Here is a 12959-nt window from a genome sequence, read left to right as displayed (position 1 = left end):
ACTCCTGTGGTGTGGACCTGCCCTGTTCCTCTTGGAGAGGGTCTCACCATGCTTGCCAGCCATCCAGGAAAGTGGTTACAAGACCATAAGGAAGTTCAGTTTATAGCAGAAAGTCAGCATGAAGACCAACTGCTCTCCTCTGGCTTCCTGGGTCCCATGCCTGGAAACAGCACATCACCTTGGCACCACCCATTCTTCCTGTGACCCAGGGGATCCTCAGACCACACTGTCACTCCTGGGATTCCACCCGTCTTCCCAACCTGAGTACCTTTAAGCGAGGTACATTCCAGATAGTAGCAAACTTCCAAAGGTTCAGATTTTGTGCTCTGCATCTTCCAATACCTTGAAATAGCAGCCATAATTGGGCTCCTTCCACTGCTTGATCCACAGCTATATCTACCCCCAAGTGAACTTATAGACCTTCCAGAAGGTGGTCACTTTTCTACTTATAGACTTACAGATTTTTTTCTCTCAGAACTCCAATTGATTTCTTGGGTGTTCAGAATGATTTGGTAACTATCTAGCTGTGTTTGAGGGACAAGACAATCTCAGCGTCCCCCTACTCCTCTGCCATTTTAACTCCTCCCCCCCACACACACCCTAACACCTTCCCCCAGAGAGAGAGAACCTTAAGTAGGCTCCACACCCAATGTGGAATAGGACCAGGGTCAATCTCACAATCCTGAGATCATGACCTGAGCCAAAATCAAGAGTCAGATGCTTAGCCAACTGAGCCACCCAGGTGCCCCTTAATTTTTAAATTCTTGACATTACAGAACGTTTTAAACTGAAATTTATTAACACTCCACGCTTATACTTCTTATCAACAAACAAAATTCATGAGCCAAAACTCAAAACAAATCTAAAACAAGAAAAAGCTTATAAAATTAAATATGGATCCCAGCATCAACAGCTTGAACAGAGAATGTGATTTTTAAATTCTTGGCATATGATAAAGTTGTGTAGAAACTAAATACTTACAAATTATTTAAAGCCTGAAACCCCTGGCCAGAAATTACACAGCTGGATCACAGGAAAACAGCAGAGAGGTTGTAACTGAACCTATACTGTCCTAGCTGTACCTCATACCCTTCTAAGAGGAAACCCCAGTATTGGTTAGGTATTAGGCCAGACTAATACTGACAGGGGAACCCAGTGATAGTAACCTGCCTACCAGAAAAGACTTCCACTGGATTGGCAGTACATAAAATGAACTAGCAATGAAAAATCTGAAAATGAAATTAAGAAAACAATGTTATTCATAATAGTAAAAAAATATATTTAAGGATAAATCTAACAAAACAAGCACAAGAAATGTAAACTGTAAAAAACAATGAATTGCTGAGAAAAATTAAAGAAAACCCAAATTAATAAAGACATATAAAAAGTTGATAAATTATACTTCACCAAAATTAAAACTTTTTCTTAAAAAAGGCACTATAAGGAAGAAATGTTTGAAAATCATATATCTGATAAAGAACTCATAGCCAGAATATATAAACAATTCTTACAACTCAGTAAAACTGAAAATCTTTTTCATTTTTTAGAATGGACAAAATTTTTTAATAGGATCTTCTTCAAAGAAGATATACAAAGCTATTAAGCAGGAAAATATGTTCAACACCATTCAGTATCATTAGCTTAGAGGGAATTGCAGATTAAAACCAATATAAAGTTACACTACATGCCAACTAAAGTGATTCAGATTGAACATACTGAGCACACCAAGTCTTGGTGTGGATAACCAGCACTGGCCACATAATTTGGGGGAACCCAAGCAAAATGGAAATGTAGGCCCTCTATTTATAAAGCAGGGAAATTGTATTACTAATGGCACTAAAATAAGACTTTTTTCCTTTCTTCAGCAGTCTCTTTCTCAATGGGTCATGGTGTTATGTATTTACAATTTAATGTCTTTCTAAATAAAAAAATTATTAATTATTAATATGAATTATATGTTCATTCTTATATTGTACAATGCCAGTTTTAAATTCAAATATCAAAGCCTTTAGCTTTATGCAAAGTCACTGAAATTACACAGTTCATATGGTTTCTCCCCTAGAGGGTTCTTTCAAAGTGGCAAGGGGAGAAAAATAGAAGCCAGACTCCAGAATGTAGGAATGAGGAAGAGAGTTTCACCAGGCATGGAGAGACCTGGGAGAGGGTTGGGCCTATTTTGGTGCATGTTCCATTGTACTTGAAAAGAATGTATTCTGTAGTTGTTGGGTATAGAGTTCTATAATTGTTAATTACTTCTGTTTGGTTAATAGAAGTATAAAAGTTCCTAACCAAAAAAAAAAAAACTTTTTAAAGGAATATGTACAATAAAGAAAATTATCTTACACTGCTTTAGGTGACATTGTGCAAACATCTCCTGAACAATAGCAAGTGTCAGGATCATCATAACTCAATCCCAGATTAAAGCCAAGCAACTGCACAATACTGACAGTGTATGACTCCAAGGAAAAACCCTCTGGATACTAAATATAAGGAAAAAGAAAAAAATTAGCTAAGAATCCTATAGTATACTATGATAAATTTACTATAATAAAAAATTAGTGTATACTATGCTAAATAATATTATTAGTACATAAAACTCATTTTTAAAATCAATGCATCCAAGATGCCTATGTAAATGCAACTGTAGTAGAATTATATGAGCATGTGGATCATAGACTTATTAATATGGATGAGTAAACACAATAGTTTAATTTCAAAATACTAATACTTAATGACAATACCGGTTACCTTAGCTAATCTATTAGAGTCTCAAACATCATACTGTATTGTTTCTTTGAGTTATTTTAAACAAAATGACTTTAATCTTTTATTTTAATAGTCAATTTTACATTCTCTTTGTAGTAGGCAGCCTCTAACATGGGTCCCAATGATATCTGCCTCCTGGCATCCATGTTCTTATGTATTCCTACTCCGTTGTGTATAGGATGAACTTATTGACTTGCTTCTAATTAACTAAATGTAGCAAAACAAATGGCCATCATTTCTAAGATAGATTATAAAAAGACTGACTTCTTGGTTTCCTGTAGGATGTGGTAGAAGAAAAAAATTAAAAGAAAAAATGAAAGACTGACTTCTTGGATTCTATGTCTCACTCAATCTCTCTAGGTGAAGCCAGCTACAATGTCATGAAGTAAGCCTGAAGAGAGGCCCACATGCGCGAGTTTGGAAACAGATTTTATGAGGTCTGCCATAGCCAAATGACTAAGTCTGGAAGCAAAATCTCTCCATGTTGAATCCTGAGATAACGACAGCCTTACTGGACACCTTGACTTCACCCACTTAGATTCTTGACCCACAGAACTGTATTGTTTTCATCTGCTAAGTTTTGGTATAATTTGTTACATAGCAACAGAAAATTAATAACCCTCAGTAGGTACTACTGTTCTCCTTTGGATCATTTTCAATTTCTACACAGATGTTTACAGAATCTTCATTCATAATTCCCAAAACTCACAAGCAACCACAATGTCCTTCAATAGGTGAACAGATAAATAAACTGTGGTATATTTCAGACAATGGAATATTATTCAGCACTAAAAAGAAATGAGCTATGAAGTCATGAAAAGAAATGGAGAAAGCTTGAGTGCATATCACTAAGTGAAAAGGGCAAAGCTGCAAACTCTATGATTCCAACTACATGAGATTCCAGAAAAAAACAAAATTGTGGAGACAGTAAAAAGGTCTGTAGTTGCAGGCAGGGAGGGGAAAAATTAATAGGCAGAACACAGAGGATTTTTAGGGCAGTGAAAACACTTCATATAATACTACCATGATGATAGATGCCTATCCTCTTTTGTCCAAACTCATGTACAACACCAAGATTGAGCCATAAGTAAACAATGGACTTTGGGTGATTTTGATGGGTTAATGCAGGTTCATTCTTAGTAAAACATATACCATTCTGATGAGGGATGTGGATAATGGGGGAGGCTGTGCATGTGTGGGGGCAGGTAGTATCTGGGTAATCTGTGTACCTTCCCCTCAGTTTTGTGGTGAACCTAAAACTCTTTTTAAAAAATAAGTCTTAAAAACAGTGATAGGTTCCTGATGACCCAGGGTAGAGCACTGTAAACAGATGGCAAGTAAAGAACAGTTCAGAGATGGTATCCATGATCCATGATGTGTCTTGCCTTCGTGTATACAAAGACTCATTATATGTGAGGTGCTTTAATTTAGTTATGCTACTAAATCCTACAAGGATTCCTTATACTTCTACCTATGTTTCTCCCTTTTACTTTCATAATAAAATATTTTCTAGGCTCTTTAGCACAACTTATGCCCTATTCTGTAAAAGTCTCCTCTTTTATTACCCCTAAAATTTGGTAATATGAATCAAATTGTATTAATGGGCTAACTGTATTAAAAATGCCTTTGATTTTCTGTATTGTGATGCTTTGATATCTGGGGCCTTTCCAATGCTAGTCTGTCCCTCTCAGAGTTACCCAATTAAGATAGTAAACAACTTACCCACAAGTGTGCCTTTCAAATGCAAACCAGTCAACCTAGAGCCCATATGCCATACCACCCCTTTATCAGGCTCACATACTCTAAGCCACTCTCCACCTGCCAAAATCACATCAGAGACAGGTACCAGAAAACTAGGTACAGCCTCTTTGCAAGAAAGCCTGCTGAAATTATTCAAACTAGCCAATCCTAAGACTGCTTACTTTGCCTTACCCATTCCTCCCTAAAGAAGCAACAGAGGCTCTTGTCCACATTTCCCCCATGTTCCCTACACTGCCTGAACAACCCTCACATGGCCCCCCATATGGCCCCTGCATGGCATGCCTTCTGTTTCTAGGGAACTGTATGTTAAACTCTTCTCACGTGACAGTTATTACCATGTCTGTATGTTTTGCAATACCCAATGAAAATAAACTAGATTAGTTCTACTTTAGTTCAGTTAGTTTAGTCTAGTTAATTCAAACTAGACTACAACCAAATAGTTGTAAATGTATACTATGAACTCTAGGACAACTGCTTAAGGAGCTTTTTTAAAAATATAATTGATGTGCTAAGAGAGGAGAGGAAATGGAATCCTATGAGATATACAATTAAAACCACAGAAGGCAAAAAAAAGGGGGGGGAGATTTAAAAAAGAAGCAAGAAACTAGGGACAATGAATAGAAAATAGACAAAATTCAACATCCATTTATGATTAAAATCTCCAACAAAGTGGGTATAGAGGGAACATACCTTAATATAATAAAGGCCATATTTGACAAGCCCACAGATATCATGCTCAAAGGTGAAAGACTGAAAGCTTTTCCTCTAAGAGCACAAACAAGACAAGGATCCCATTCCTACTACTTTTATTTAACATAGTATTGGAAATAAGCAAATAATGAAACTGGACCCGTATCTCACACCACTTACAAAAATTAACTCAAAATGAACTAAATATTTAAATGTAAGAAGTGAAATCATAAAACTTAGAAGAAAACATAGTGAAAAAAATCTCCTTGACACTGGTCTTGGTAATGATCTTATGGATATGACACCGAAACCACAAACAACAAAAGCTTCATTAATATAAAAGGTTCTGTACAACAAAAGAATCAATCAATAAAATGAAAAGGCAACTTAGAGATTAGGGAAAAATATTTTCAAACAATAGATCTACTAAGGGGTTAATATCCAAAATACATTAGAAACTCATACAACTCACTACCAAAACCCAAGTAAGAATTCTTAATATATTAGGAACTCACAACTGATTAAGAAATGGTCAAAGGGGAGTGCCTGGGTGGCTTAGTCAGTTGGGCATTGAACTCTTGATTTCAGCTCAGGTCATGATCTCAGGGTTGTGAGATCAAGCTCCATGTTGGGCTCTGTGCTCAGTGTGGAGTCCGCTTGGTCCTCTCCCTCTGCTCCTCCCCACCCCCCCTCAAATAAATAAATAAAACCTTAAAAAAAAAGAGAGAAATGGTCAAAGGACCTGAATAGAGATTTCTCCAAAGAGGATATCCAAATGGACAACAGGTATATGGAGAGATACATGCTCAGCATCACTAATCATCAGGGAATTACAAATCAAAACCACAAGTGATATTACCTCACACCTATTAGAATGACTATTATCAAAGAGACAAGAGATAATAAATGCTGGTGGAGAAAATGGAACCCTTGTACACTGCTGATAAGTATGTAAATTGGTACCACCACTATGGAAAACAGTATGGAGATTCCTGAAAAAATTAAAAATAAAGCTATCATATGAATCATCAATTCCACTTCTGGGTATATATATCTGGAAAAAATAAAACCTCTGTCTCAGGAGATATTTGTACACCATGTTCATTGCAGCCCTACTCAAAATAGCCAAGATATGATAACAACCTAAGTGTCCACTGACAGATGAATGGATAAAGAAATTGTGATATATATATATATTTATATATACATATTTATGACTGAATAATATATATTATTCAATATTCGATAATATATATTATCGAATATAATATATATTATTCATGCATTCATGCATTCAATGAAACATTGTTTTCAAGAATTAACAATGATGAAGACCTGGACAATTTCTGACAATTTCTCAAGCTTTGGCTGAGGGACGACCAAAAGCAGGGACTGAGATAATAAAGACAAATCCCTATGAAATGTCTGATTATTCTCTCACCATGGTAACAACCCCCAGAACTGGTTTTGGATTTATCTAATTAATCAATACGTGGTTTATAGGAATGATAAGAAGTACATAACAGAACTGATTTTAAATATCTAATCTGTCAATAACAATTTGCCTCATTGTACATGCTACTAAAACACAACCAACTGTACTCTTGACTCAGCATAAAAGTGCGGACTTCTTTTTCTGAAGTACTCTCAGTTAGTTCCTTTCCCTACTTTTTATACAAATTGTTGCAAAATGAATATTTGTAGTTCATTCTCACTTTTGCCAGAAAACAGTAATTATGAATATTTAATGGCTATTTCTTCCTCCAACAGTCTGCTCATCCAAAACATAAAATAAAGAATTGAATGCAATAATAAAATAATTACCTTAAAATAGAAAAAATAACAGTCACATGATAAAAAAGGACATGAATTTACACCAGTTATTAATGTTGGGAGAAAAGCTGATATGTTTAATAATTAGCATTAAAATTACTTTAAACATTTAAAACATTAAAATTAATAAATATTGATGCAAGCATGTCACTGTTCAAAACAAATTTTTACTTGGGTCAAATATGTTTTTAAAAACAATATGGCACTGTAATCAGTTCAATTTACAAATTTTTTCCTTTTTTAAGATTATTTATTTGAGAGAGAGAGGAGGGGAGGGGCAGATGGAGATGGAGAGAGAGAATCTCAAGCAGACTCCCCTCTGAGCATGGAGCCCAAATGCGGGGCTCGATTTCACAACCCTGAGATCATGACCTAAGCCAAAATCAAGAGTTGGACCCTTAACGGACTGAGCCATCCAGGAGCCCCTAAATGTTCTATTCTTAAAAGCAATTACATACAGTTTAATATTTATGCTCCAAATTAGTAATATGAAAAACTATTAAAGGATGAGTAGACTAAGTAATATATTTATTCATGCTCTACAATATTTAGGAAATTTTAAAACATGAAAATAATGAGGAACTGGAAAACAATTACATACCAGAACGACTCCTACAGCCAAATTTTTATTACATATTTTTCCAGGAAATGTGGCTCCTAAAAAACTAGGATATTTCTTGAAGCTAAAAAATAATAATTTTCCTCAGAATTGCACATGAGTGATATAATTAATGACAATCATATTCATAGCAATGAACATTATTAAACAATTACTGTCCTAAGCCTTATGCTACTCTGAATTAAACTATTTAAATACATTTTTCTCAAACCACCAATGTTAAGACTATTTCAATATTTTATAAGTTTTAAATTTAATAAACATCTGGAAGTATAATAAGGATAAGGTCTAATAATTCATGCAAAAGGCTATTGCACTAATGTTTATAGTTTTTATTCTGGTTCCCTGTACATTTATAGCCCTAAAAATTAAATTTTCTGTGATCCCTTTATTCACTTGTTCATTAAAGATGAATAGATTTTTCTGTGCATGAGATTCTAGATCATGTAACATTTCAATATATTCATGTTATTAAAAAATCAGATGAAGGACAAGAATGTAGAGGAAGCAAGTAGTATAACTTTATAAGCCAAAGGACATCAAAAAAATTATATCACTCATAATTAATCTCCTTAGTTATTTCAGTACTTTTATGTAATTTTACTTATATCAGGTAATTTCATGTCAGTTGATAAAAGTTTTTAAGTATCGACCAACATTAGCTCCTTGAGGACAAGGACTTTTAACTTACATGTTTTTCCCATCCCGTGGTGTCTATCAAATTTATAGAACACAGTATTTATTTGTTAAATGCTTATTTTTCATAATTAACATATGAAATCATCTTGGGTTATTCCTTTAATGCTACATAAATATGGAATACTGTACTCACGCAAATAAGTATGCAACCTGATGAGGTCGGAAGATATGTTTGTATTTCCATTCTAAAAATCTAGATAATATATTATTAGGATTCCCTGTAGTAGAAATTTTGTTTTTATTTGACCAGATTTCTATGGAAGATATTACAACTGTCAGTTTTAACTGGGAAAACATCTAAAAAACATAATAATAAGTTTTAAATAAATTTGAACATTATATTAAACTTCCATAAAAACGCATATATTTAATTCAGTATTTTGATTATGAGAATTTTAACAGCACAGCAAAATGCTATACACATCAATACATATTACCTATACTTTTACAAAATATATATACAAAATAGTTTTTAAAAACTTACGGTGTTAACAAAGCCAATTATCTGAATAACCTTCTGTGTTACAGCCTTTATATCAGAGCCCATGTAATCAAACTGAAAAAGATAAATTATTTTTAGAAACTAGTGGATGCCATCAAGAATATATTACATACCCATTACACGTACAATGTGCTGTATTCTAAAGTAGCCATAGGGCTACATTCCAGGTGAAATTCAGGAAATCAATAATGATGTATAAATAATGATTTATAAAAATTAATGAATAAATGCAATTTTTTAACTTGATGTATATAAGAAGTAAATAAAAATATTTAATAACACGATTTTAATGTTTAATGCACTCAACTTATGGCATTACTTATTGTTTATAAAAATTTAATCATAAATTTTTTAATGTGGTATTTTAAAATGCACTTATTTCTAAAATAACAACATATAATCACAAACCAAAACATATAAGCACAATGAGGGGGGAAATCCTTAACAAGAGGTTCACTCTTAAAATGACTCTGGATACTGCTTTGGTATATTCTTTCACATCACCATGTAACTAATGTTCTAATTTTTTCTTTATTCCAATAAGCTCTTTCTATGTCTAACTGCTTTAAAATGCCAAGACAACTGAAACAACAAGGATGACATCAGGTATGTGAGTTTTGCTCTGGATTTTTCACTAGAAAACCTCAAATATTTCATCATTAAATGTTGTTCAGTTTAAGATGAGTATTCTATATCATGTTGAGAAAAAACTGTAAATCTTCTTACTTACTTATTTACTAAAATTTTTATAAAAAATGGGAGTTGAATTTTTATCAATAGCCATTTTGATAGTGATTGACAATGGCTTTTGTCTTTTGACCTATTGATGCAATACATTTCATTAATACATTACTTAACACTAAACCATCATATTCCTTGATTAAAACATTACATTCTATTAATATACTATCAAAATTAATATAATATTTTGTTTAGGAGTTTATAGCTTTAATATGGACTCATTGCTCATGTGTTTGTATACGTGCACACACTTTGTCATAATTGAGCAAATGAATGTTGCTTAGTAAATATTAGAGCACTACTTAGAATTAAGTTGCATTTTTTTCCTACACTCTAAAATCGTATTAGTATATGAATTATGTCTTCCAAAACACTTAAAAACTTTCCTTTAAAACTATCTATACCTAACACAGGCAACTGGATCTATTAAAATTCTTTTTTTTCAGCTTTCTGTGATATAATTTATATATAACATTGTGTAAGTTTAAGGTATACAACATGATGATTTGACTTAAATTCTTATCTCCTTTGGAGAATTCTTTAAATTTGCTTGTTTTAATCTTCTCCAAGGTCACAGCTATACCATGTTAATCTTTTCTAACATCATAACATGTTTTTGTTCTTTTTGCTTAATTATACTTTCTACACATTTTTCTTTTCAACAACCAGCTTTTAAATTTACTTAATGTTTCTGTTTATCAACTTATGCCTTATTAATTGTTGCCTGTTCTCATATTCATCTTGTTTTACAGTTTTAGAACTTAGTTTTTATACTATTCTTTGTGGTAGGCATTCTCCCTATTTAGCAATATTCAGCTCTATTCTAGTTCAGGAGCCCTTCCTTTTTGAATATAAGCATGGCCAGTGTATTCACTTTGGACAATGAAATGAGGACAGTGATAAATGTCACTTCTGAGAGAAAGTATTTCTCTACTGTGGCTCATGTCTATCTAGTCTGCTCTTCTATTGGCTTGGAATCTGGGGGCAAAAACCTATCAATATAGAAATACCAAAAATTCTAAGCATTTGAAATGCTGAGTCAACACATGGAAGACAGCTGCCTGGAGAGTCACCCAGATCTATGGCTGACGTCACATGAACAAAAAATAAACAGTATTTAGCCATTAAGATTTTGTTTTTTTATTTTGGATGTCTGAATAATATTCCATGGAATACATATACCACATGTTTTGGATGTCCATTTATCAGTTGACAGACATTTGGGCTCTTTCCATAGTTTGGCTATTGCTGATAATGCTGCTATAAACATTGGGGAGCAGGTGCCCCTTCAAATCTGTATTTTAGAGCTAGAGTGTATTTATGCTAAGTGAAATAAGTCAGTCAGAGAAAATGAATACCATATGATCTGACTCATATGTGGAATTTAAGAAAGAAAACAGATGAACATATGGGAAGGGGGAAAAGAAAAAAAAGGAAAGAGGGAAACAATACATAAGTGACTCTTAATAATAGAGAACAAGGGGCACCTGGGTAGCTCAGTTGGTTAATTGTCTGCCTTCAGCTCAGTTCATGACCCCAGGGTTATGGGATTGACCGCGCATCAGGTTCCCTGCTCATCTGCTTCTTCTCCCTCTGACCCTCCCCCAGCTCGTGCTGCCTCTCATGTTCTCTCTCTAGGAAAAAAAAAAAAAAAACAAATGATAGAGAAAAAACTGAGGGTTGATGGAGAGGGTGGGTGGAGGATGTGCTAGATGGATGATGGGTATTAAACAGGGCACTTGTGATGAGTGCTGGGTGTTACACGTAAATGATGAATTACTGAATTCTACTCTAGAAACCAATATTGCACTGTATGTTAACTAACCAAATCTAAATAATTTTTAAAAATGCAAAGAAAAAGAAAAGGACCACATTAATTACCAAAATCAGGAATGGAAAAGGAGACATTATAGTGATCCAGTAGTATGATATAGCAGGCTTGTATTGGTTCATTACAGCTGATTTTTTTAATTTTCAATCCAATTTTTAAATAACTATTACTAAATTATGTACATTTTCAACTAAGTTAAATTAAAAACAAAGGTAATAAATACTTTTAAAAAAGATCTTTTTATCATAGTGCAACCTAGCCTGCTGTGATTAATAATTATGCTCCAAGTTTTTTAATTATTGTATAGAATTCATTAATTTCTAAACAGCTTATAATTATAGTTTTGTGTTTCCACATTGTAAAAGTTATTCATGGTAGTATTTAAAACTTTTCATTCTATTATTTTTCCTTATCTCTTTTTATTCCTTATTGTTTTAGTATATTATGATAGTTTTGGCATATTGGTTTTTACTTTTACAAAATTATTGTTGTCTTCTTTGTGACCTAGAAATGACTACTGATGCATCTATTTTCTACAGACATCTTTAGATATTTGAATATATGTGGCACCCATTCAGAAGATACAAAGGTAAATAAGTGTTTAGTAAAGCCGGCAGCTGGCTAATAAATAATTTGATATTTATATGTTAACATTTTTTTCCATATGTTAAAGGCTAAGAAAAATGCTTTAATGTGCTCCACTATAGTTTTGGGTTTTGTTACTTTCTTCTGAATATATCCAGAGATTTTGTTTTTATAGTTTCTTCATAACTCACTTGTTAACTAAGTGTTCATTATTAGAAATGGATCTTTAACTTGAATTGTGTCTTTCAACATAAATATGCTCATTCTTCTACTTTAGGCTTTGTATCCTGAATTTTACTTTATCTGCTGGTAATGCCATCTTGATCATCTTTTTGACTGACAATCCTAGCATATTTTTGATGGTTTTTTAAAAAATGTTTTATACTTAACACTGCCATTTTGTTTAAGCTGTCTCACAAATGTCATAGAATCTGAGAATCTTTGCACTTTAAAAGGGATATTTAATCCACTCACATTATTATAATCAATGAAGCTGATCTATAATGTTTCTGTTTCCTTATTCATGTCCTTGTGGTATTTCCTTTTGACTTTTGTTATGTTATATGAGAATATTTGGGGGCTGATTTCAAAGTTATGCATTTGAGATTGTATATTCAGATATGTTTAAATGTTGTAAAACAAGTTTCGCCATTTTTATCCACCGGACCCACCTACACAAGAAGACCTCTGGTGAGGTGACAATAAAAAATTTCTAGGACTTATCAGGATTCAAGTGTTTATTTCAAAATGCGTAATAACTCTTACTAGGAATTTATGATTATGATTATGTAAATGAGGCAACACCACACTCTGCCAAGTGATTAGAGGCAACAGTGTATTTCTCTTTCTTTTTTACTGAGCTAAAGTCTGTGTAAATAATTTTTTTGAAATACCTATTTTTTGTTACTATACTCCAAAAATTTAGATCGACT

At 33.2% G+C, this 12959-nt stretch overlaps 1 protein-coding gene across 1 annotated transcript in view; it reads right to left on the bottom strand.

Moving 5' to 3' along the window:
- The window catches only part of LOC114224818 (disintegrin and metalloproteinase domain-containing protein 5-like), a 134012-nt gene that overhangs the window by 79345 nt on the left and 41708 nt on the right, over positions 1 to 12959 (bottom strand). The window contains exons 9-12 of the mRNA XM_088021310.1: positions 8853 to 8924; positions 8502 to 8665; positions 7652 to 7733; positions 2344 to 2480 (exon numbers count right to left, since the gene is read on the bottom strand). Coding sequence (XP_087877436.1) covers positions 2344 to 2480; positions 7652 to 7733; positions 8502 to 8665; positions 8853 to 8924 — 455 coding nt within the window. The remainder of the gene's footprint in view (positions 1 to 2343; positions 2481 to 7651; positions 7734 to 8501; positions 8666 to 8852; positions 8925 to 12959) is intronic.

Source organism: Eumetopias jubatus, unplaced genomic scaffold (assembly GCF_037043125.1).
Source record: "Eumetopias jubatus isolate StellerSeaLion01/CBP00866 unplaced genomic scaffold, mEumJub1_p1.0 scaffold_2, whole genome shotgun sequence".
Taxonomy (NCBI): domain Eukaryota; kingdom Metazoa; phylum Chordata; class Mammalia; order Carnivora; family Otariidae; genus Eumetopias; species Eumetopias jubatus.
The sequence above is the reverse complement of the archived record's forward strand: the minus strand, read 5'-3'. Positions and strand labels throughout refer to the sequence as shown.